Below are 21,583 nucleotides of genomic sequence, written 5' to 3' on the forward strand. Positions count from 1 at the left end.
TTAACATACTGTCACCATAGTGACGCTGTACTACTTGTGGGGGGTGCTGATTTTTTTTTCTTTTTTTTACACTGATTGCTTTTACACCCATAAAGTCTGTAAAAGCAATCATTTCTCCTCTCTGGCTGCATTCTTACAGCCATTGGGAAATACTGTGGGAGCTGTGATTGGTCACAGCTTGTCACATGGTACACGGCTGTTGTGAATAGCCCTGTACCATGTGACCTCTGTGATCATTCACAGATTTCACACGTAGTAAGCAATGATGTCAGAAGTGACATCTTGCTTACACCTATTCATGTGATCACTGATTGGCCAATCAGTGATCACATGATCGGGACCTCACACAGAGGTCCCGTACAGCGATCGGTGTTCCGCTGCGTCCTCCGGACACAGCAGGCACCGGATCGCGGAGCTGCGCGCTCCTAGTCCAAAATAGCGGGTGCCGTTTATGAACGGCAACCCGCCCCTGCACTGCCACCGTCCGGCCGTTTATATACAACGGCCGGACGGGCATTGGTTAAAGGCCAAGTTCACCTTTTGAGCTGATTCACACGTTGACACAGTAGTTGTTCAGCGGGTCAGGTTTACATCAGGTTCAGGTCAGGACTATCTTTCAGTCCGCACCAAATATATGTGAACAAGCACCATAGGAAGCAATGTTATTTCACATGTCATGCGGATTGGATGCGGTTCAAACCGTCCAATCCACATATATGTGAAACGGCACTTAAAACTTTTACTGCCATGTTAATTTGTAATACGTCAGGGGAGTTTGTACGCTCCACAAGCCAACAGTCTGCTTTCTGCTGAAAGCAATCAGGCTGCCATGCTTACTGGGCTCTGCTGTCCCTCCTGCAGGCCTGGGACCCACGTCCATTCCGTGATCTCCCCTAGCTGCAAACAACCTGGAAGCAACATGTGTAACATCACTTCTGGTTTCTGATGTCACCTTTTCTGCCTGCAGCGGCCGCAGTGACCACAGAAACCGGAAGTGATGTTATACAAGTCACTTCTAAACCTTCAATACAAGGCAGGTGAGACATCAGGGGACTAAAACACCCCTTTTGCCTCAATAAAGGGAACCTGTCACAAACAGTTTATCACATGGGGGCTTTTTGTCTTTCATTGCAGGTGCAGTGCTAGCTTCCATGCATTGGTAATTAAGTGCCGCGTTGCTAAGGCTGGCCATACACTATACACGTTTCTGTCCAATTTCTGCCCAATTTTCTTTAGATTTACCTTCAACTATGTAGCACAAGGGCCTGCTTAATTGGATACAATTGAAAGTGTTGTTTAGGTTTGACCTCCTATTATATGGTTTTTGGTAAATCTAAAGCAATTTTTTAAAGAAAATTGTATAATGTATGGCTAGCCTAATATCCACAAAATTACTAATGTTGCTAGTGCTGACATAGATATGTGATATCATACATGGTGCAAATACTGTATCAAAACTTAATGACTCCACATGTGTAACAGTATGAAGATATACACACTTAAAAAAAAAATGAAATGCAAATAGCATATTTTCAAATATTATTATTTTTTTTTTCTTCTTAAAACACAACAACGTGCTCTAACTATATGATCTTCACCAAATCTACTGGTACAAAGTGAATTGGCATGCTACTGATGGCACTATTAAAGGCCACGCTACTACTCCCTATTGTTTATTTAAACCATTTTGTAAGTGCTATAATAATCACATACACAGTGCAAATAAATAACTAATCTAACCGATTGACTACACCTGTGTACGCGTGGGAGTATAGTCAGTGACAGGTTCCTCCTGTCTCTTCTTCCAGCTCCCTGCCTGTATTGAGGTAAGAGCTTCCATCTTGGGAAGATGGAAGTGTCAATGGACTTGAGCTGGTCATAGATGTTGCTTTTTTTTTTTTCCCTTTTTATTTTATTAAACAAACAAAAACATTTGTCTCACTTTAACCCCTTCATGCCTAAGGGTAAAACAAATCTTCATGCCTAAGCACAATTTTGCAACGTTGTATTAGTAAAACGGTAAATATCATCACAACTACTTTGTACACTCAGATGGACTATACTTTGTTTGGTAATGGGTATGTCCTGATCCTTCCTTTTTTTTTTTTTTTTTTTTTTTTTTTTATTAAAGGAAAACTGTCCCAGAATCATAAAATAAAAATATTTTTTTTTAATTTAGCTGTGTGTTTCTTGTTACTACTATAACCTACTACCAAAGAACAACCCAACATACATTTTCCAGCTCTTGACAATCGCAGTGATACCATATATGCGTATGTTATTTGTTGTATGTACCCGGAGTATAGCCCAGAAACAATAGTGCGCATTTTTGTTTTTTGTTTTTTTTTACCTAAAACACACTGATACCAATTTAAAAAAAACACCATCCTGACTTTTGACCCTGACCTTGACCCTGGCACTGAACTAGATCAAATTCGAAAGTACCTCTCTGAGACCCAACAGGGGTGGATTGAGGAAGCCAGAACTTGAAAAATTCAACCTCCAGTGCATATTATTATTATTATTATACAGGATTTATATTGCGCCAACAGTTTGCTCAGCGCTTCACATCATGGTGGGAGACAGTACAGTAACAATACAATTCAATACAAGAGGGATTTGAGGGCCCTGCTCCTTGGAGCTTACAGTCTAGGAGGGGGGGATGGAGTGGTTGGAAGAGTAGAAGATTCCAGTATTAGCTGAGGGTGGGGTAGGCTTCCCTGAAGACAGAGGTTTTCAGAGTGCGCCTAAAAGTGAGCAGAGTAGGCGATAGTCTGATGGATTGGGGTAGGGAGTTCCATAGGATGGGGGAGGCCCTGGAGACGAGCATGGGAGGAGGAGACAAGGGAGCGAGAGAGTAGGAGGTCTTGTGAGGAGCGGAGAGTACGGTTTGGGTGATATTTGGAGACAAGATTGGTGATGTAGTTTGGGGCAGTGTTATGAACGGCTTTATACGTCAGTGTAAGCGTTTTCAATTTTATCCGTTGGGCAATGGGAAGCCAGTGGAGGGATTAGCAGAGAGGGGTGGAGGACACTGGAGGCCAGTGGAGGGATTGGCAGTGAGGGGTGGCAGATACAGAACGGTTAGTAAGGTGGATGAGTCTGGCAGCAGCATTCATGATAGATTGAAGTGGGGGTAGCCTGCGGTGAGGTAGACCAGTGAGGAGGGTTGTGCAGCTCCAAACAAGGCTGGGGAAGCCCGACCAGTATTGTGAAGCGAAAACAAACAAGAAGCGCACCAACCTTGCGCATTACATCAGTAAACCAAAATTTTATTGAATACAGAATGATACTCTCAAACAATGAAGTATTTCAAGCATGTAAGACCTTGCAAGCTCTGATGAAGAAGGGACGTCCTTCGAAACGCGTCAGCTGTACCCTGAGTGTCCACACCTATGATGGGACTTGCACAGGCTTTACTATTCCATAGTTCCCTTGAGGACTTACATGCTTGAAATATTTCGTTGTTTGTGAGTATCATTCTGTATTCAATAAAATTTTGTTCTACTGAGGTAATGCGCAAGATTGGTGCGCTTCTTGTTTGTTTTCGCTTCACTGAACTAGATCAAACCTTGATCTAGGTATTTTTTCTTTATTTTTAAAAAATTTTTTCCAAACTTTTTTTTTTTCACTATGCCAGGAGTTAGAGAGATACAATATATCTCTCTCTTCCATTCATAGAGAGAAAAAAAGTGTGTGTGGGGGGCTGTATAGTGACTGATCACTATGATAGCCAATCAGAGGCTGTCATGGTGAACATGTGACCCGGAATCGGGAGTCCCAGGTCCTGATCGTTAGAATGGGACCCGGGCTCTGTGACACCCCGGTCTTTGTGCTGGGAGCGCGCTGTGCGGTGTGCTCCCAGCACAAAGACAGGTACGCAAATATGCGGCCCACGGAAAAAAGCCCAGTTTTGTGAGGCTGCGTATTTGTGTGACGTCGGCGTCAAAGGGTTAAACTACACGTGAGGTTCTTTATTGGTTGTTTTCTGCTGTACTAATATTTCTCCAGGTGTAGTTTTTAATTACATATGAACAAGGGAGTGGCCATGTGCAGTTCCAGCTCTGCTTCCTGTAAAGTGGTGAACGGCTATGAACCACGGCCTCTAATCAGCAGCTTGATGAAATGGGTCATGGGAATCAGTGCAGTGTTTCTTCATTTGACCTTTTGAAGTAAAGACCATTTGTGGTGATTAGCTACTAACATGTTTTGTGTTTTTCTAGAGTATCTTTAGAAGACTTGTACAACGGAAAGACAACTAAACTTCAGCTAAGCAAGAATGTGTTGTGTAGTTCCTGTAATGGGTAAGTGCGTACATTTCTCTTTCTCGCTTTAGTTTGTTCTAAAGAATCCACATCTGCAGGGGGTTTTTTTTTTAACCCCTTGGCACCTGCGCCTCCCGGCCCTTTAAGGGTTCCAGAAGCCAGGAGGTGGGGCAGGGTTTTAGTTTCATGTGACCGCTGTGATTCGCTGTCACGGCAATCACATGATCGGGAAAGGTCCCGATCGAAAGAGGAGATCGGGAACTTTCTGTGAGTACCGAACGTGTGTGCTGGGAGTGCTCTCGCCCCATATGTGTCTTTTTATTAGAATGCAAATGTGCGGCCGCTCAGCGTCCAGGCTCAGACGCCATGAGGCCGCACATTTGCGTTCGGCTGGCGCCAAGAGATTAACAATCTCATATTAAATTGACTATCAGATGGCAACAGACCGAGCCCACCTGATATGCAAATGTGCGGCATATATCTGCTGCAGGTTGTCAATGCTCTGAGCAGATATTGGCTGAAGCCGTCTGTTCTGATTACAGGATTTCCCAGAGGAAAAATAAAAACCATATTGTCCATTTGAATCTGCCTCCTTTTTTTTTTTTTTTTAAATCCTATATAATATGATACTTGATTGTTGGGCAGTAGACTGAATTGAATGAACTTCATTTAGGACATCTGCTCTTCACGTTAAATTAATTCCATAAATTTAAAGTGACACTTCAGTTTTGTTAAAGCGGTAGTAGAGGTGAAACAACAAAACAAACCAAAAAAACAAACCCTGCAAGCTAAAGGCATAATGTGCTAGTATGCATTGCATTGCATACTAGCACATTATGAAAGATGTGCCTTGAAACGACACCTTCCAGCTCCCCAGAGCTTCCATCTTCACCCGGTCTTCCTTCCAGGTTCGTGGGCTGCGGCCGCTTGAGTGGCCGTGCTGCAATTACGTCACTCCTGTGCATGCGTGTGGGAGTCATGGCCGCAGCATGGAGCTCTGAAGGAACAGCACGTGTATGCACCGGTGACGTCACCAGCTGCTGCCCCATAGAATATCTCCTAAGCGGTGCATGTTTAGTAGGTATTCATTTAACCTACAGGCTACCTGTAGGTTAAAATAGATATAAAGAGTTTAATACCACCTTTAAAAAAAAAAAAAAGTTTGCCTTAAGTAGAGTAAGGGAGGGTTATAACTCAGGTTTTCAGGTTTTTTTTTTTTCCATCTGTGAGTGAGATTTCCCTTCAATTCCTGTCCCATAGACAAAACAGGAAGGGAGATGAAATTCCTCCAAAGTGAGGGAATCCTGAGGTGTCACAAGGGTCAGCAAAACTAGTGCCCCCATTGGAAGATGTCGCCTCCTATTACTATTCTGACTGCATTCCAAAATTTGTCTTTTTTTTTTTTTTCTTATGGTCCTATTTACCATTGTCAACAAATGTGAGTGGGGGAATTTCCCTAATGGGGGCATTTCCCTAATGGGGGCACAGGCAGCAATGAAAACTCGACAGGTGTTCTAATCCCTCTCCACTCTATCCAAAACGAACAACAAAAAGGTTTTGCCTTTTCGTTACACTTTAAAGCTGTAGTAAACTCCGGAGCCACAAATGCCTCAGGAGCCACAAATGCACAGCAATCCAGGCCACAATGCTAAACATTTTCGAGCACACCACAGTAGTAATTGTCCTCATAGCATGTGTCTTGCAGCTTGGTTTCTTCTGTATCTCCTCCAGCTTCCGATTCTTCCTAATCTTTACTTCCGCCCTATCTCCTTTCTCATAACCATAATCCCATGCATGTGTAATAATAACTATTAATCACTTAAGGACCGCCCTATAGCAGATATACTGCTACAGGGCGACACCTGTGCACAGAATCACATATATATACATCATTTTGCATTTCCGGGTAGGGGGCACGCGCTGCGGATGTCAATCACCGGGTCCCGGACGATAATTACCCACCAGCGCCCAGTGATTACCGAGCATCTCCGACAGGGAGAAAGATTGTTTTGTTTACAATCTTCCTCCCTGTCAGCTCGAGCACACTGCTCTGGATGGCTGTGCACAGCACAGCTATCCCGATCAATGTGCTTACAGGGAAGAACACACCCCTTCCCCCCTAGTAAAACACTCCCAGAACACAGTTAACCCTTTGATCTCCCCTCACATTAACCCTTTCCTGGCCAGTGCCTTTTTTTTTTCTCGTTAGCACTGATCACTGTGTTGGTGTCTCCTAAACTGTGCAGGTTGTAATACTTTAAAAGACGCTTTGTTCTAGAAAATTTTAGAATGCTTTACATGGTGAAAAGTAGGGCAGGAGCGTTTACTACCACTTGAAGCTGTATACATCAACGTTTTTGACCATTCGATTGCAGATCCTTCTATTCTCTGTATATTGATATTACATCTCTCTGAGTTGGCAGACATATCTATCTTGTATCCACAGGTTTCTTACTCGGTGATTGACACAGGTGTCCTAGGCATTCCTTAAGGGTCGGTTAGCACTGATGCGGTGCTGGGTTTGCATCAAATTCTGTGTTTCCCGCACCGCATCAGAATCGCACTCCTTCATGCGCACCGCTGCAGGTGTCTGTTAAGGACACCAAAAAAAAGTTTGCAGAACGCAGTGCAATTGGGTGAATCTGATCGCATTGGGTGTGAACACCTATTCGATTTGATTCCAGTACAAAAACAAAAGTGCATGCACCTTTCTTGCGGGTGCAGTGCGATTTGAGCCATACAAAATGAATTGCTCAAATCGCACTGCAAAGAATCGCGTGTGATTTGAACAGGAACATGCGGTGCAATTCCTGTTGAAATTACAAGTGGTTTCCGCACTACAGTACTACTGCACGTCCCGCACTACAGTGGTGTGAACCAGCACTGAGATATGTACATAACTCATCCAGGGTGCAATGACCAGAGCAAAAAATCGAAGGGAATGTTGTATCCTATGTAGCAGGCTGCCTATAAGTGTACATGTGTCCTATGTAGCAGGCTGCCTATAAGTGTACATGTGTCCTATGTAGCAGGCTGCCTATAAGTGTACATGTATCCTATGTAGCAGGCTGCCTATAAGTGTACATGTATCCTATGTAGCAGGCTGCCTATAAGTGTACATGTATCCTATGTAGCAGGCTGCCTAAGTGTACATGTATCCTATGTAGCAGGCTGCCTAAGTGTACATGTATCCTATGTAGCAGGCTGCCTATAAGTGTACATGTATCCTATGTAGCAGGCTGCCTATAAGTGTACATGTATCCTATGTAGCAGGCTGCCTATAAGTGTACATGTATCCTATGTAGCAGGCTGCCTATAAGTGTACATGTATCCTATGTAGCTGGCTGCCTATAAGTGTACATGTATCCTATGTAGCAGGCTGCCTATAAGTGTACATGTATCCTATGTAGCAGGCTGCCTATAAGTGTACGTGTCCTATGTAGCAGGCTGCCTATAAGTGTACATGTATCCTATGTAGCAGGCTGCCTATGAGTGTACATGTATCCTATGTAGCAGGCTGCCTATGAGTGTACAGGTATCCTATGTAGCAGGCTGCCTATGAGTGTACAGGTATCCTATGTAGCAGGCTGCCTATGAGTGTACATGTATCCTATGTAGCAGGCTGCCTATGAGTGTACATGTATCCTATGTAGCAGGCTGCCTATGAGTGTACATGTATCCTATGTAGCAGGCTGCCTATGAGTGTACATGTATCCTATGTAGCAGGCTGCCTATGAGTGTACATGTATCCTATGTAGCAGGCTGCCTATGAGTGTACATGTGTCCTATGTAGCAGGCTGCCTATGAGTGTACATGTGTCCTATGTAGCAGGCTGCCTATAAGTGTACATGTATCCTATGTAGCTGGCTGCCTATAAGTGTACATGTATCCTATGTAGCAAGCTGCCTATAAGTGTACATGTATCCTATGTAGCAGGCTGCCTATGAGTGTACATGTATCCTATGTAGCAGGCTGCCTATGAGTGTACATGTATCCTATGTAGCAGGCTGCCTATGAGTGTACATGTATCCTATGTAGCAGGCTGCCTATGAGTGTACATGTATCCTATGTAGCAGGCTGCCTATGAGTGTACATGTGTCCTATGTAGCAGGCTGCCTATGAGTGTACATGTGTCCTATGTAGCAGGCTGCCTATAAGTGTACATGTATCCTATGTAGCTGGCTGCCTATAAGTGTACATGTATCCTATGTAGCAGGCTGCCTATAAGTGTACATGTATCCTATGTAGCAGGCTGCCTATGAGTGTACATGTATCCTATGTAGCAGGCTGCCTATAAGTGTACAGGTATCCTATGTAGCAGGCTGCCTATGAGTGTACATGTATCCTATGTAGCAGGCTGCCTATGAGTGTACATGTATCCTATGTAGCAGGCTGCCTATGAGTGTACATGTATCCTATGTAGCAGGCTGCCTATAAGTGTACATGTATCCTATGTAGCAGGCTGCCTATAAGTGTACATGTATCCTATGTAGCAGGCTGCCTATGAGTGTACATGTATCCTATGTAGCAGGCTGCCTATAAGTGTACATGTATCCTATGTAGCAGGCTGCCTATAAGTGTACATGTATCCTATGTAGCAGGCTGCCTATGAGTGTATCTCGGGCCCTGTGCAGAATTCTATGACAAGCTGGTTTCCGTTGCTTTTTCTTCCGTTTTTAGTTGTGACAGGTAGCTTTTTAAACTTTTACTTTCTTAAATGGTTTGCTTGTATCTGTGTCGTGTAGCTCTTTCTCTGCTCCTCTAATGCGTTGTATTTCTGTTCCTTTTAGACAAGGCGGTAAGAGTGGAGCCGTTCAGAAATGTACAGCCTGCAGAGGCCGAGGTGTGCGTATAATGATCAGACAGCTGGCTCCGGGGATGGTGCAGCAGATGCAGTCTGTCTGCTCTGACTGCAATGGGGAAGGTAAAACTCTTTGTGTAATTTGAACCTGTATTATCTGTGGGTTAAAGAACACCGTGCCTGTTTGTGACAGCTGCTGCCATATCTTAAAACTCTTTAGAGTTGGTACAGCTGATTCCTGTAAAAGTTGTACACCTCCTGATCCCAAGTCCTGATTTTCAAAGGTTTGTAAGACAAAGTACTTTGTTACATTCACTTTTTTTTTCTTAGTTTTTGTGATTACCCTTCTAATGCCCTTGTAGCCCAATGGCCATATGCAGCTCCTGGATACATGTTTTTCAGTCCTCAGGCCCCTTTTGCCAGTAATGGGAGCATTTGATTGTAAAGCCACTGTAAGCCCTGGTTCGCATATATGCTGCCGGGCGGGCCGCGTGACACGCAGGGAAGAAGTCCTTGCACTTCATCTGAAAACGCAGCATGCACGGGAATCTTGGTTCCCAGTACGGTTGCATTTTCCAGTGCAGGTGGCATGACATTAGAAGTAATGGCACCCGCCTGCGGGCCTGCATTTCCCTGTGCGGGTGGTGCAGCCAGATTTTCGTGCGGATCCGCAGCTGCACCTCCCGCACAGATGTGAACCTAGCCTAAGCGCAATGGTCTCTAGCAGTTTTATGTAACTGGTCCCCAGCAGCATATCTACGGTCTCTAACCACACCTGTAGCAGTTTTTACAAAGGGTCAGCAGTCTCTCCATGTACTGATGTCCTGTATGATTTTTTTTTTTTTTTTTTCAGGGGAAGTAATTAATGAAAAAGATCGCTGTAAAAAATGTGAGGGCAAAAAAGTCATCAAAGAAGTGAAAATCCTAGAGGTTCACGTGGACAAAGGCATGAAACACGGACAGAGAATCACATTCACTGGAGAGGCAGACCAGGCCCCAGGAGTGGAACCCGGAGACATTGTGCTTGTGCTTCAAGAGAAAGAACACGAGGTGTGTGAGTGGGCCAGCTAACGTGGGGCACACTTTATATATAGCAGCTTACTGACTGCTTCCCATAGGTGTGCATCAGCAAAATGTCCTCTCTGTGAGGCACACAGTTAACCACTTGAGGTTAACCCCTTTCTAGCCAGTGTCATTAGTACAGTGTATAGTATTAGCACTGATCACTGTATTAGTGTTACTATTGATGTCAGTTAGTGTACCCCCACAGCCAGTGTCAACTAGTGTCAGATTGCCCTCTATAAGTTGCTGATTGCTGGCTTTACAACTATAAAAACAAATAAAAAATAAAAAAAATTCCAGTATATATCCCCTGGTTTGTAGATGATATAACTTTCACACAAACCAAATAACATACACTTATTGGGATTTTTTTTTTTACAAAAGACATGTAGCAGAATACATTTTGGTTTCAATTTTTTGAAGTAATGAGATTTAAAAAAAAAAAAAACATTTTATTGGATATATTTTGTAGCAGAAAGTCAAAATTTTCAGTTTTATTTAATAAAATATAAAAAATAAAAACCCCAATGGTTGTCAAATACCACCAAAAGAAAGCTCTATTGGTGTGAAAACAATGACATAAATTTCATTTGGGTACAGTGTTGCATGACCATGCAATTGCCAGTTAAAGTAGCACAGCGCTGAATAGCAACAAATGTCCTGGTCATGACAGGAGTAAAACCTTCTGGTGAGCAGGAAGCAGTTTTGCTTTGTGAAGTATAAAGACTTCCATCCTATAATTTCTTTTTTATGATATGACGACTGTGGGGTAAGGCATGCAGTGCTGAGTAGCGGTTTGGAGATAAATTGGGGATACTTCTGCTTTGTGTAAAGAACAGCTACATTTCATTGCATGGCTCTCATGTTGATCCTCTGACTTTGGTATGTTCTCAGCCGCTAACCTGAACTGTCTGAACGTCTTACTTGTTCCAGGCCAATGATTTACAAAAAAGTGCAGATATTGGGTCAGCTTGACAGCTAGGGAACCAGCGTTTTTAGAAGTTGCCAATTGCAGCTTTCAGGTTTCATTTAAGGTCCACTAAATTAGATCTGCATTCTTTTTAGGCAGGCATTGAAATTTTAGGATAGCGGGTAGATAAACCTACAGACAGGTATCATAAAATGCCCTTGGTCATGTAGAATTTAAAGGGCAAGTTGGTCTATACCCTGACTACACAGTTGAAACTCGTATATAGTTTTACAAATTCTCTGTCATAGCCCCTCCTCCTTCTCTTTGGTTCACTAGAGAAAATCACGTGCTTGGACATCCCCAAATAGAGCACTCTATCACATGAGCCGCCCTACATGCCTTTCCCTTCCAGCTGAGCCGCCCTACATGCCTTTCCCTTCCAGCTGAGCCACCCTACATGCCTTTCCCTTCCAGCTGAGCCGCCCTACATGCCTTCCCCTTTCCAACTGAGCCGCCCTACATGCCTTCCCCTTTCCAACTGAGCCGCCCTACATGCCTTCCCCTTTCCAACTGAGCCGCCCTACATGCCTTCCCCTTTCCAACTGAGCCGCCCTACATGCCTTCCCCTTTCCAACTGAGCCGCCCTACATGCCTTCCCCTTTCCAACTGAGCCGCCCTACATGCCTTCCCCTTTCCAACTGAGCCGCCCTACATGCCTTCCCCTTTCCAACTGAGCCGCCCTACATGCCTTCCCCTTTCCAACTGAGCCGCCCTACATGCCTTCCCCTGTGTAACTGAGCCGCCCTACATGCCTTCCCCTTTCCAACTGAGCCGCCCTACATGCCTTCCCCTGTGCAACTGAGCCGCCCTACATGCCTTCCCCTTTCCAACTGAGCCGCCCTACATGCCTTCCCCTTTCCAACTGAGCCGCCCTACATGCCTTCCCCTTTCCAACTGAGCCGCCCTACATGCCTTCCCCTTTCCAACTGAGCCGCCCTACATGCCTTCCCCTTTCCAGCTGAGCCACCCTGCGTGCCTTCCCCTTTCCAGCTGAGCCACCCTGCATGCCTTCCCCTTTCCAGCTGAGCCACCCTACATGCCTTCCCCTTCCAGCTATGACTTTACAGATCAGGCACTTCCATTCTTACATTCTTATCCTAAATTTCAGTAGACATGGCCCCATCAGTGATGATTTTCAGCAAGGAAAGGGAGATACCATTGCTTAGCTTTGGGGTTTTATAGCTGGAAACATTAGCAGGTGGTCTTGATGTGAAAAAGTCAACAGATACTTCATTGTGACGATATATCCACCCATAGAAGGAATATCTGTAGGTCTGCTCCTGAAAGGGACAAAAAGCACAATGCCTGCCTTCTATGTCTGCTATGGAAGCTGGAACTCAGGGCAGCAAACTATTTTGCAACATAGCCATGCAGCTGCAAGCGTGTTAAAGGAAAAATGGCTGCTTCTTTCAGGCTCCTCAGTTACTCCTTTTAATGTAAAAGCATTTTTGTTTTACAGAGCTTTCAGCGAGATGGAAACGACCTGCATATGACACACAAGATCGGCCTGGTTGAAGCATTGTGCGGATTCCAGTTCGCTTTCAAGCACCTTGATGCCCGTCAGATTGTTGTCAAATATCCTCCTGGAAAAGTGATCGAGCCTGGTAAAGTATAGGGCACCTCTGATCAGTCTGACCTCTTATATGTCCAGCTGTGTAGCTGAGCTGTGTTATGTGTTTCTCCATGTAACTTTACACTGTTCTCCGGCCAGGCTCTGTACGCGTTGTCAGAGGCGAAGGAATGCCACAGTATCGTAATCCCTTTGAAAAAGGAGACCTGTATATTAAGTTTGATGTCCAGTTCCCAGAAAACAACTGGATCAACCCAGAGAAACTATCTGTGAGTTCATTGTACTTGTCTGATACCTAGGGGGTGGGTTGGGGATGTTTGTGTTTTCTCTTTGTAAGCACAAGAGAGGAGAATGAAGATAGTCTGGTTGCAGTAGTTTCTCCCCCCCCCCCCTCCTTCCTTCTTCTGTCACGCAGAGGTTGATTTAAAAAAACTGGAGAGTGTGAAATCTGGTGCAGCTGTGTCAGGTAGCCAATCGAGCTTCTATGTTCAGCTTGTGCAATAAAGCTTTTAAAAAAAAACAAAACATGGAAGCTGCTTCCTGCTCCTTCCTACATTGCTGAGCTGCACCAGATTTTGCACACTCCAATTTTATTAACCACTTCCCATCCGGCCGATGTACATAAACGGCCGTACGGGAGCAGTGCATGGGCGAGTGGCCGTTTATAAACGTCCTCCCGCTTCCCTGGCTGTGTGCACTCCCTGGGAGCGCGCAGCACCACGATCGGTGCACACCGATCGCTGTACAGGACCTCTGTGTGAGGTCCTGAACATGTGATCACTGATTGGCCAATCAGTGATCACATGAATAGTAGTAAGCAAGATGACACTTCTGACATCATTGCTTACTACGTGTGAAATCTGTGAATGATCACTGAGCTCACATGGTACAGGGCTAGTCACAACAGCCTTGTACCATGTGACAAGCTGTGACCAATCACAGCTCACAGTATTTCTCAATGGCTGCAAGAATGCAGCAAGAGAGGAGGAGAAATTATTGCTTTTACAGCCTTTATGGGTGTAAAAGCAAACAGTGTAAAAAAAGAAAAAAAGGAAAAAAAAAATCTTCATCACCCCCCAAAAGTAGTACAGCGTCACTATGGTAACAGTATGTTAAAAAAACATAAATAATATAAAAGTTAAAAATGTAAAAAGTTGAAAAATTAGTTTTTGGTTATAAACTAATTTGGGTTATTACTTACTTTTTTTTTTTTTTACTAAAGAGATAGCTGAATACATTTTGGCCAAGATTTATGAAGAAAGATTATTTGCAAAATTTTATAAGAAAAACGCTTTTTTTTTTTTCCAAAATGTTTGGACTTTCATTTATATAGCAAAAAAATAAAAATCCCAGTGGTGAATAAATACCACCAAAATAAAGTTTTATCTGTCTCAAAAAAAGCTAAAAAAATTCATATGGGTACAGTGTTGCATGACCGCGCAATTGTCATTCAGTGTGATAGCGCTGAAAGGTGAAAATTGGCCTGGACAGGCAGGGGGTGAAAGTGTCCGGACATGAAGTGATTAAAGCACCCCCACAGTTTTCGTCTTGAGGCTCTTTTGCCGTTTTTGCAGCAGCCCTGTTCCATGGACATTGAGCTCTGTTGTTCAGAAAGTAACCTGAGGTTTAGTGGAGATGCCACGTATGCTGGACTGTTGGGAGAAACATACCAGCAGCATACATACAGAGCTGGGGGAACACATTGATAGAGCATATACATTGTATTTACGACCCACATTTTTTCCATTTATTTATTTTTCAAAAGGTTGGCCACACCTTTACCTTCCACTCCTCAACCCCCTGTTTAACAAGAATAATTTCCAATGAATAGGAGCTAACAGGGCTTGACACATTTACTTTGAATCTAGGAGCCAGCTAAACTTAGGAGCCAATATTTTTTTTTTTTTTTTAAAGCTTTTTTTGCTATACGTCCCTGAGCTACTTTATCTGACAATGGCTCGGTCATGCAGCACTGTACGCAAATTAAATTTTTATATAATTTTTTTCACATAGATCTTTCTTTTGGCGGTACTTGATCACCACTGGGTTTGTTTTTTTTGTTTTTAATTTTTTGTGCTTTAAAGGAAAAGTCTGAAATTTTTGAAAAAAATATATATTTTATTTTTTGCTGTAAAACATATCCAATAAAAAAAGTCTTCATAAATTTAGGCCAAAATTTATTCTGCTACATTTTTTGGTTAAAAAAAATCCCTTTTTAACTATATTAGCTTGTGTGAAAATTATTGGTTCTACAAATGATGTCTAGTCTGGAATTATTTATTTTTTTATTTTTTTTAAATACTAGTAACGGCGGCGATCAACGACTTATAGCAGGACTGTGATAGTATGGTGGCCATTCTGACATCACAAGTGACACTAATACAGTGATCAGTACTAATGACACTGGGCAGGAAGGTGATAACATCTGGGGCAATCAAAGGGTTAACTTGTGCCTAGGGAGTATAGTGGAACTGTCAGGGCCGTTGTTAGAATTCATGGGGTTCCTGAGCCCACAAACTTGCGTAGAAAAATGCAGCTGTGTCTTCAAGGGGGGACAAACGGGGAGGCTTTGGTGCTTAGTGGAGGGGAGATGGGGGATCCTGGTGCTTAGCAAGAAAATATGGGGGGTCCTGGTGCTTGGTAGGAAGAGGTGGGGGGGGGGGTCTTGGTCCTTAGTGGGGATAAATAGGGTGGTATTGGTGCTTAGTGGGGATAAATAGGGGGGTATTGGTGCTTAGTGGGGATAAATAGGGGGGTATTGGTGCTTAGTGGGGATAAATAGGGGGGTATTGGTGCTTAGTGGGGATAAATAGGGGGGTATTGGTGCTTAGTGGGGATAAATAGGGGGGTATTGGTGCTTAGTGGGGATAAATAGGGGGGTATTGGTGCTCAGTGGGGATAAATAGGGGCGGTATGGTGCTCAGTGGGGATAAATAGGGGGGTATTGGTGCTCAGTGGGGATAAATAGGGGCGGTATGGTGCTCAGTGGGGATAAATAGGGGCGGTATGGTGCTTAGTAGAGATAAATGGGGGGGGGGGGGTATGGTGCTTAGTGGGGATAAATAGGGGGGTCATGGTGCTTAGTGGGGATAAATAGGGGGGTCATGGTGCTTAGTGTGGATAAATAGGGGGGTCTTGGTGCTTAGTGGGGATAAATAGGGGGGTTATTGGTGCTCAGTGGGGATAAATAGGGGGGTTATTGGTGCTCAGTGGGGATAAATAGGGGGGTCTTGGTGCTTAGTGGGGATAAATAGGGGGGTTATTGGTGCTTAGTGGGGATAAATAGGGGGGTTATTGGTGTTTAGTGGGGATAAATGGGTGGGTCTTGGTGTTTAGTGGGGGGGGGGTGGGGAGTCTTGGTGCTATACCAACACAGATCTCTCTCCTGTCACTCACTTTTGACCATCATGTAAGGGAGCCAGTGAGACTGCAGCTGGGTGGGCGCACGCTCGCTCCCTACCTGGAAATGCGCATGGTGCCAACAGTGAATGGGCTGACAAAAGCGCCAAAGTGAGGGATTGCTTAAATCCCATCTCCTGGGGAAAGGAAAAATCTGTCCTTGCAGTGAGGCTGCCCCTGCACAGCAGGGATTAAATGCTTATATAGATCCTGGGTGACACTTACTTACCCAGTCTTCTAGCTGGCACCTTTCTTTTGTCCCTTACGCCCCAGTTTGTGGACTGTCCCTCGCTGTCCTCATGTCCAGTGCAAGGCATGGGCTCTGCATTTCTCTTTGTCAGAGGACCTGCATTGACTTGAAGCATAGGGGAGAAGAGGCCATGGGTGCTGCTCTGTCAGGCCTAATGGGAGCCTGCGCCAGTGGAGGATGGGGCAAATCAAACTGCTTTTTGTGGCCACCTAGACCTAAAGAAGCATTTAACACTCGCAGTGTGGTGGCAACTCCACTAAAAGGGAAGATTTTTCCTTTCCTGGAGTTCAGCTTTAAGGCTTGGTTCAAACTAGTGCGACTTAAGATGTATAAAGTCGCATTACAGGTCGAAACCCATTTATTTCAATGGCACCCGTTCCAATCTGTGACTGAAGTTGCGGCATCTTTAAAAAAAAAAAAAATGCTTTCTACACTACTTTGGTGCGACTTTCTTGCAACTTGAGTGCCATAGAGCGTAAAAGTCGCACTGGAAACCGCACAACTAATTTTGTGCCATCATTGTCTACAGGAACTTGAAGACCTCCTCCCTGCCAGACCTGAATCCTCCACAATCACCTCCGATGCAGAGGAAGTAGACCTTCAAGAATTTGACAGCACCCGTGGCTCCGGAGGTGGACAGAGACGCGAGGCCTACAATGATAGTTCAGATGAAGAAAGCAGCCACCATGGGCCAGGAGTACAGTGCGCGCACCAGTAAACCTTTCTCAACAAAGTTGCACAACAAAAAGGATTACCTTTTTGAATTTTTTTTTTTTTTTTTTCTCTTCTGCCTGTTTTTTTTTTTTTTTTGTTTTTTTTCTCTGCAACCCAGCTGAAAATTTTGCCCAATCAATCCTGATATAGGACATCTCTGTTGCTGTATGTGTAACTTAAACAAAAATGGTTCTATAGTATTTACAGAGTGTATAATTTAAACTAACCAGACACCTTACATGCAGTTTCAACCATTCTGTAACTAAAAAAAACAAAAACCAAATCCCTTTTAAAGAAAGAAGAGATATTACTGCTCTCCATACCAACTGCTTTTTTTTTCGTTTTTTTTTCTTTTTCTTTTCTTTTTTTTTTTTTTTACCAGTCTGTGTAGATTAGGGTCAGGCAACAGGTAATCCTTCTGACGTTGAATTCCGAATCTCGACGAGAGCTTGAGTTCTTCAGCAGCTGCTGGGCGCTGCAGGCTGCCTGCTCCTTGTGTAGATTTTATGTTTTCTGTATTAATTTCATACATGTAAAAAAAAAAGTGTGTTTTTTTGTTTTTTTTTTGTTTTGTTTTGTTTTTCTTTTTTGTTTGTTTTTTTTGTTTTGTTTGTTTTGTTTTGTTTTTTTTTTCTTCTGGAGCTGTGTATTTTTTGGCTGCACTTACATGAGCTGCTACATATAGAATAAAAAATTTCACGGCCTGTATTTCCAGTACCAATAACACGCTTGTTGATTTTTATTTTGTTCCAACTGGGGCGATCACAATGTTACCTGGACGTTTTCTGCCATTTTTCTCCTCCTTTGTTCAAGTGAATGGTTAATAAAACAGTATGTACGGTTGGTGTGGTACTAGTATGTTCATAACTGGGTAGGTGAACATGTGCCTGGGAGCTTTTTTTCTTTTTTTTTTTTTTTTAATATGGTTCCTAAGTTCTGCAGCAGGAGTTACAAGACCCTCTGAGAAAGCAGCAATCTGACTGTCCAAGCTACCAGCACAAACAAGTAACATCCTGGGTCTCCAGTGGTCTGCCATGACCCCTGCCCAAGCAGCACTGGCTATTGGAAAGGAATGCACAGATGGGGGTTGGTGTGGATTTGACCACTGCATATCAGGTGACTGATATGAAGATTAAGGTGGTTGTAAAGCCTGCAGGTTTTTTACCTTCATGCATTTTATGTGCAGCAACCCCCCCCCTTTCCTCATCCCCCCCCCTTTCCTCATCCCCCCCCCTTTCCTCATCCCCCCCCCTTTCCTCATTCCCCCCCCTTTCCTCATCCCCCCCCCCTTTCCTCATCCCCCCCCCCTTTCCTCATCCCCCCCCTTTTTTCCTGCTTACATGAGCCCGATCTATATCCAGTGGTGTGCACAAGAAGAGTGGCTCCATCCCTTTTCATTGGCTCAGACATAGCAGCAGGAGCCTTTAGCTCTCATGCTTCTGTCAATCACAGATAGTGAGAAGGGGGCGGGGCTGAGCCACACTCTCTTAGGGAGTGAGCACTCACGAGTGCCCCCATAGAAAACTGCTTTCTATGGGGGCACAGCCAGGAGTGCCAACGGGGGACCCCAGAACAGGAGCAAGGCGGCTCTGTTCAGAACCATCAGCCAGATTTGCCATTGTGCACATAAATTCTGTTCATCTTTCCAGCAATTCAATGCTCTGAGGGGAGTTTTGCAAAACTGCAACAGTACATGGCAACCAATTAGCGTCTATCTTTCATTTTGAAAATGTAACTGCAAATACAAGCTGATTAGTTACTATACACAGCTGCTACAGTTTGTCTGCACCAGTTTTGATAAATGTCCCTCTCTGTGTTTTTCTGTAGAGCAGGTCTCCAAAGGGCCAGTTTTCTGTCTTTCAGATTTCAGGTGGGGCTGGACTAGGACCAGTGTAAGTAGATAATTTCCAGACATCCAGTGGATGTAAACAATGCCTATCTTTGGTCTTAGGGGGATAAATGGTGTCAATAGGAGGCATAGTATTCTATCACTGGTGTCAGGGGAAGGAATTCTACCCCATTGTTGGTGTCATTGGATGGAATAGGGCCCCAAGGAGCAAATAGTCAAGCAAAGAGCCACATCAGGCTCTACAACAGAAAACCGCAGCCTAGGGCCACTGCAGTACGAGTTCATGGCCCTGGCAGCCTTTTTTTTTTTTTTTTTTTTGCATCTCGACTGTTCCCCACAATGCTGTCTTCAGTGCGTCGTCCCTGAGCTCCTGGAGTATTCCCAACATAGGGTATGTGGGTGACCTCTTGTTGGCAGCGCTCTGAAAGACATCTGACTTCTAGAAATTACACCAATTTGGGTGGATCCTGAACTGATCAGTCCGTTGGAGTATCTGGGTCTGGTTTTCCGGCAGACTGAACCATCAGAATTTCTGGTCATGGGTTTAAGGCTAGGTTCACATCTATGCAGATTGTGGTTTTTGACATCACTCATTGGTGTGACTTTAGCTGGTTGTCCATGAGTCCGGCATCCTTTATTACCAATAACCAACATGGTTAAGGAGTGGATAGCTGCCTGGTGTCCTTAACCGTTGAGCCATTAGCTGTGAGTGGGGTTCCCTACTGATTTACCCAGCATGCCCCTGTTAATGACATACTCATTCACATGGGGGGGCTTGTGTATATCTGGGGGCCCCTTCTGAGAAGTCACCCCCCCCACCTTAGGGTTGTGGGGAAGAGGCTCTTGTTCTCATCACCATACATTATCAGGATCTCTTCTGTCATAAGACGTCTGGCAGCAGTTTAGAAACTTGAATACCACCTTAAATCCAGAAAACTGACAGGTTTGGGGCTAATAGTAGCCTCCTTCAAGGCTGTTCTCTACCCAGGATCACTCCACAGACAGCTGCTGCACAATAGTCTGTTGTGAGACAAATCAGTCCTTCTAGATATGTCAGTTTAGTTGAAATGAAAAAGCAGGCTAGCGCCTGGGTCCATGAATCTGGCTCTAGAGTGATGGTCCTTTCTTCCCATTTTCTGGTGAAGTCCATGGCACCTTATTGGTACAGGGGACGCAGGTGAAGGAATGTCATCTAGCTTTAGTTGATCTAGCTGTCACATTAGCATTGGAGAGAAGCCAAACGTCAGGCCAGTGACATACCCCAACCATTAGTGAGGAACAAAGTCTCCCTGGCCAAGAGGTATAACAGATCATGTTCTAGCCTTGTATATTCTGGGCATAGACAATTGAAAGGCAGATTTCCTCAGCTGGCAGTGTTTGGTGGCAGGAAAATGGTCTCTCCACCCAGAGGTGTTCCAAGTCGGGGACTGTAGATAAGATCTCCTGGCTTCCAGGTTCAACAAACGGAATAAGTTGGTTAAGGTGCAGAGAGCCACTGGTAGAAGCAGTAGATGCTCTAGTACACAGGTGTCAAACTGGCAGCCCTCCAGCTGTTGCTAAACTACAAGTCCCATGAGGCATTGCAAGAATGACCGCTACAAGCATAACTGCCAAAGGCAGAGGCATGTTGGGACTTGTAGTTTTGCAACAGCTGGAGAGCCACCCATTTGACACCCCTGCTCTAGTATCAAAGTACACCCTCATCTATGTCTTTTGTACTCTGAATGTTTTTTCAAAAATCAAGCTGAATGGCAGTCCACAGCTGCTCGTCGCTCTGAATTGGTCCAGGTGGATTTGGTATACCAACCTATAACGACTTTAGCAGATGCACTTTGAGCCCTCCTGCATCTTCTGTCCCAAGGTCTGATTTGCCATCTTAGAACATTGGGTCCAAGAGCCATGCCAGAAACTAACAGACAGGCATCTGAGCCCAGTTCCTGCAATGCTTGGAATCCACATCCCACAAGGTCTGGTCTCTTTGTAACTGCTTAGAACACTCACCCCCTTCACTTTTGTTATGGTGCAGCCTGATACAATTTTGTCCTCAATCTACACCCAGCACCCCATAATGGCAAAACAAACAGAATTTTAGAAAAGTCGAGAGTTTATTAAACTGAAATATCAGATGGGCAGTCAGACCCTCTGCACTTGAAAGTTAGCTTGGGTGCCTCCTATTTCTCCTGATTGTTGCCAAGATGTTTCTGGACCTTGATTGGCATCCACTTGGGGTAAAAATCAAGTTACTTACAGTAACGTCTTTTCCGGGAGTCTTTCAGGCCAGCACTGCATATTGTATCAGAATACAGGTCTTGAGGTTAAATAAACTGCCTGCAGATCTCAGAAACTGGATTATTGCAAGGTACAGATCTGGGGAAGGCTACAAAAAAAAAAAATCTAAAGTTTCCCAAGATCACAGGGAGCTCCATAATTCTCAGACTTAATTTTGGCTCTGGCTGTACCAAACTTAAGTGTTATTGCAAAGGGTCTGAATACTTAAAAAACCTGATAGAATGTTAGAAATTATGTAAATTCTATCAATATATTTGTTCTCATTACTGGGTATGGAGTGTAGATTAAATGTACAAAAATATGAATTAAACTGTATCAGGCTTCAACATAAAACATTGAGGAAAAAAAAATTAAAGGGATATCAGAATATCACAATCTTGCCAAAAGGATTGGTACACCCCTACAAGTCATGTG

At 44.1% G+C, this 21,583-nt stretch overlaps 1 protein-coding gene across 1 annotated transcript in view; it reads left to right on the top strand.

The window, feature by feature from the left end:
* The window catches only part of DNAJA2 (DnaJ heat shock protein family (Hsp40) member A2), a 39,785-nt gene extending 21,911 nt beyond the window's left edge, over positions 1 to 17,874 (top strand). The window contains exons 4-9 of the mRNA XM_089667813.1: positions 4,224 to 4,304; positions 9,056 to 9,189; positions 9,920 to 10,116; positions 12,558 to 12,702; positions 12,810 to 12,937; positions 16,847 to 17,874. Of these exons, the coding sequence (XP_089523939.1) occupies positions 4,224 to 4,304; positions 9,056 to 9,189; positions 9,920 to 10,116; positions 12,558 to 12,702; positions 12,810 to 12,937; positions 16,847 to 17,035 (874 nt within the window). The 3' untranslated portion in view covers positions 17,036 to 17,874. The remainder of the gene's footprint in view (positions 1 to 4,223; positions 4,305 to 9,055; positions 9,190 to 9,919; positions 10,117 to 12,557; positions 12,703 to 12,809; positions 12,938 to 16,846) is intronic.
* The last annotated feature ends 3,709 nt before the right edge of the window (positions 17,875 to 21,583 follow it).

This window comes from Staurois parvus, unplaced genomic scaffold, assembly GCF_062004578.1.
Source record: "Staurois parvus isolate SC_StPar_1 unplaced genomic scaffold, SC_StPar_1.0 ptg003601l, whole genome shotgun sequence".
NCBI lineage: Eukaryota > Metazoa > Chordata > Amphibia > Anura > Ranidae > Staurois > Staurois parvus.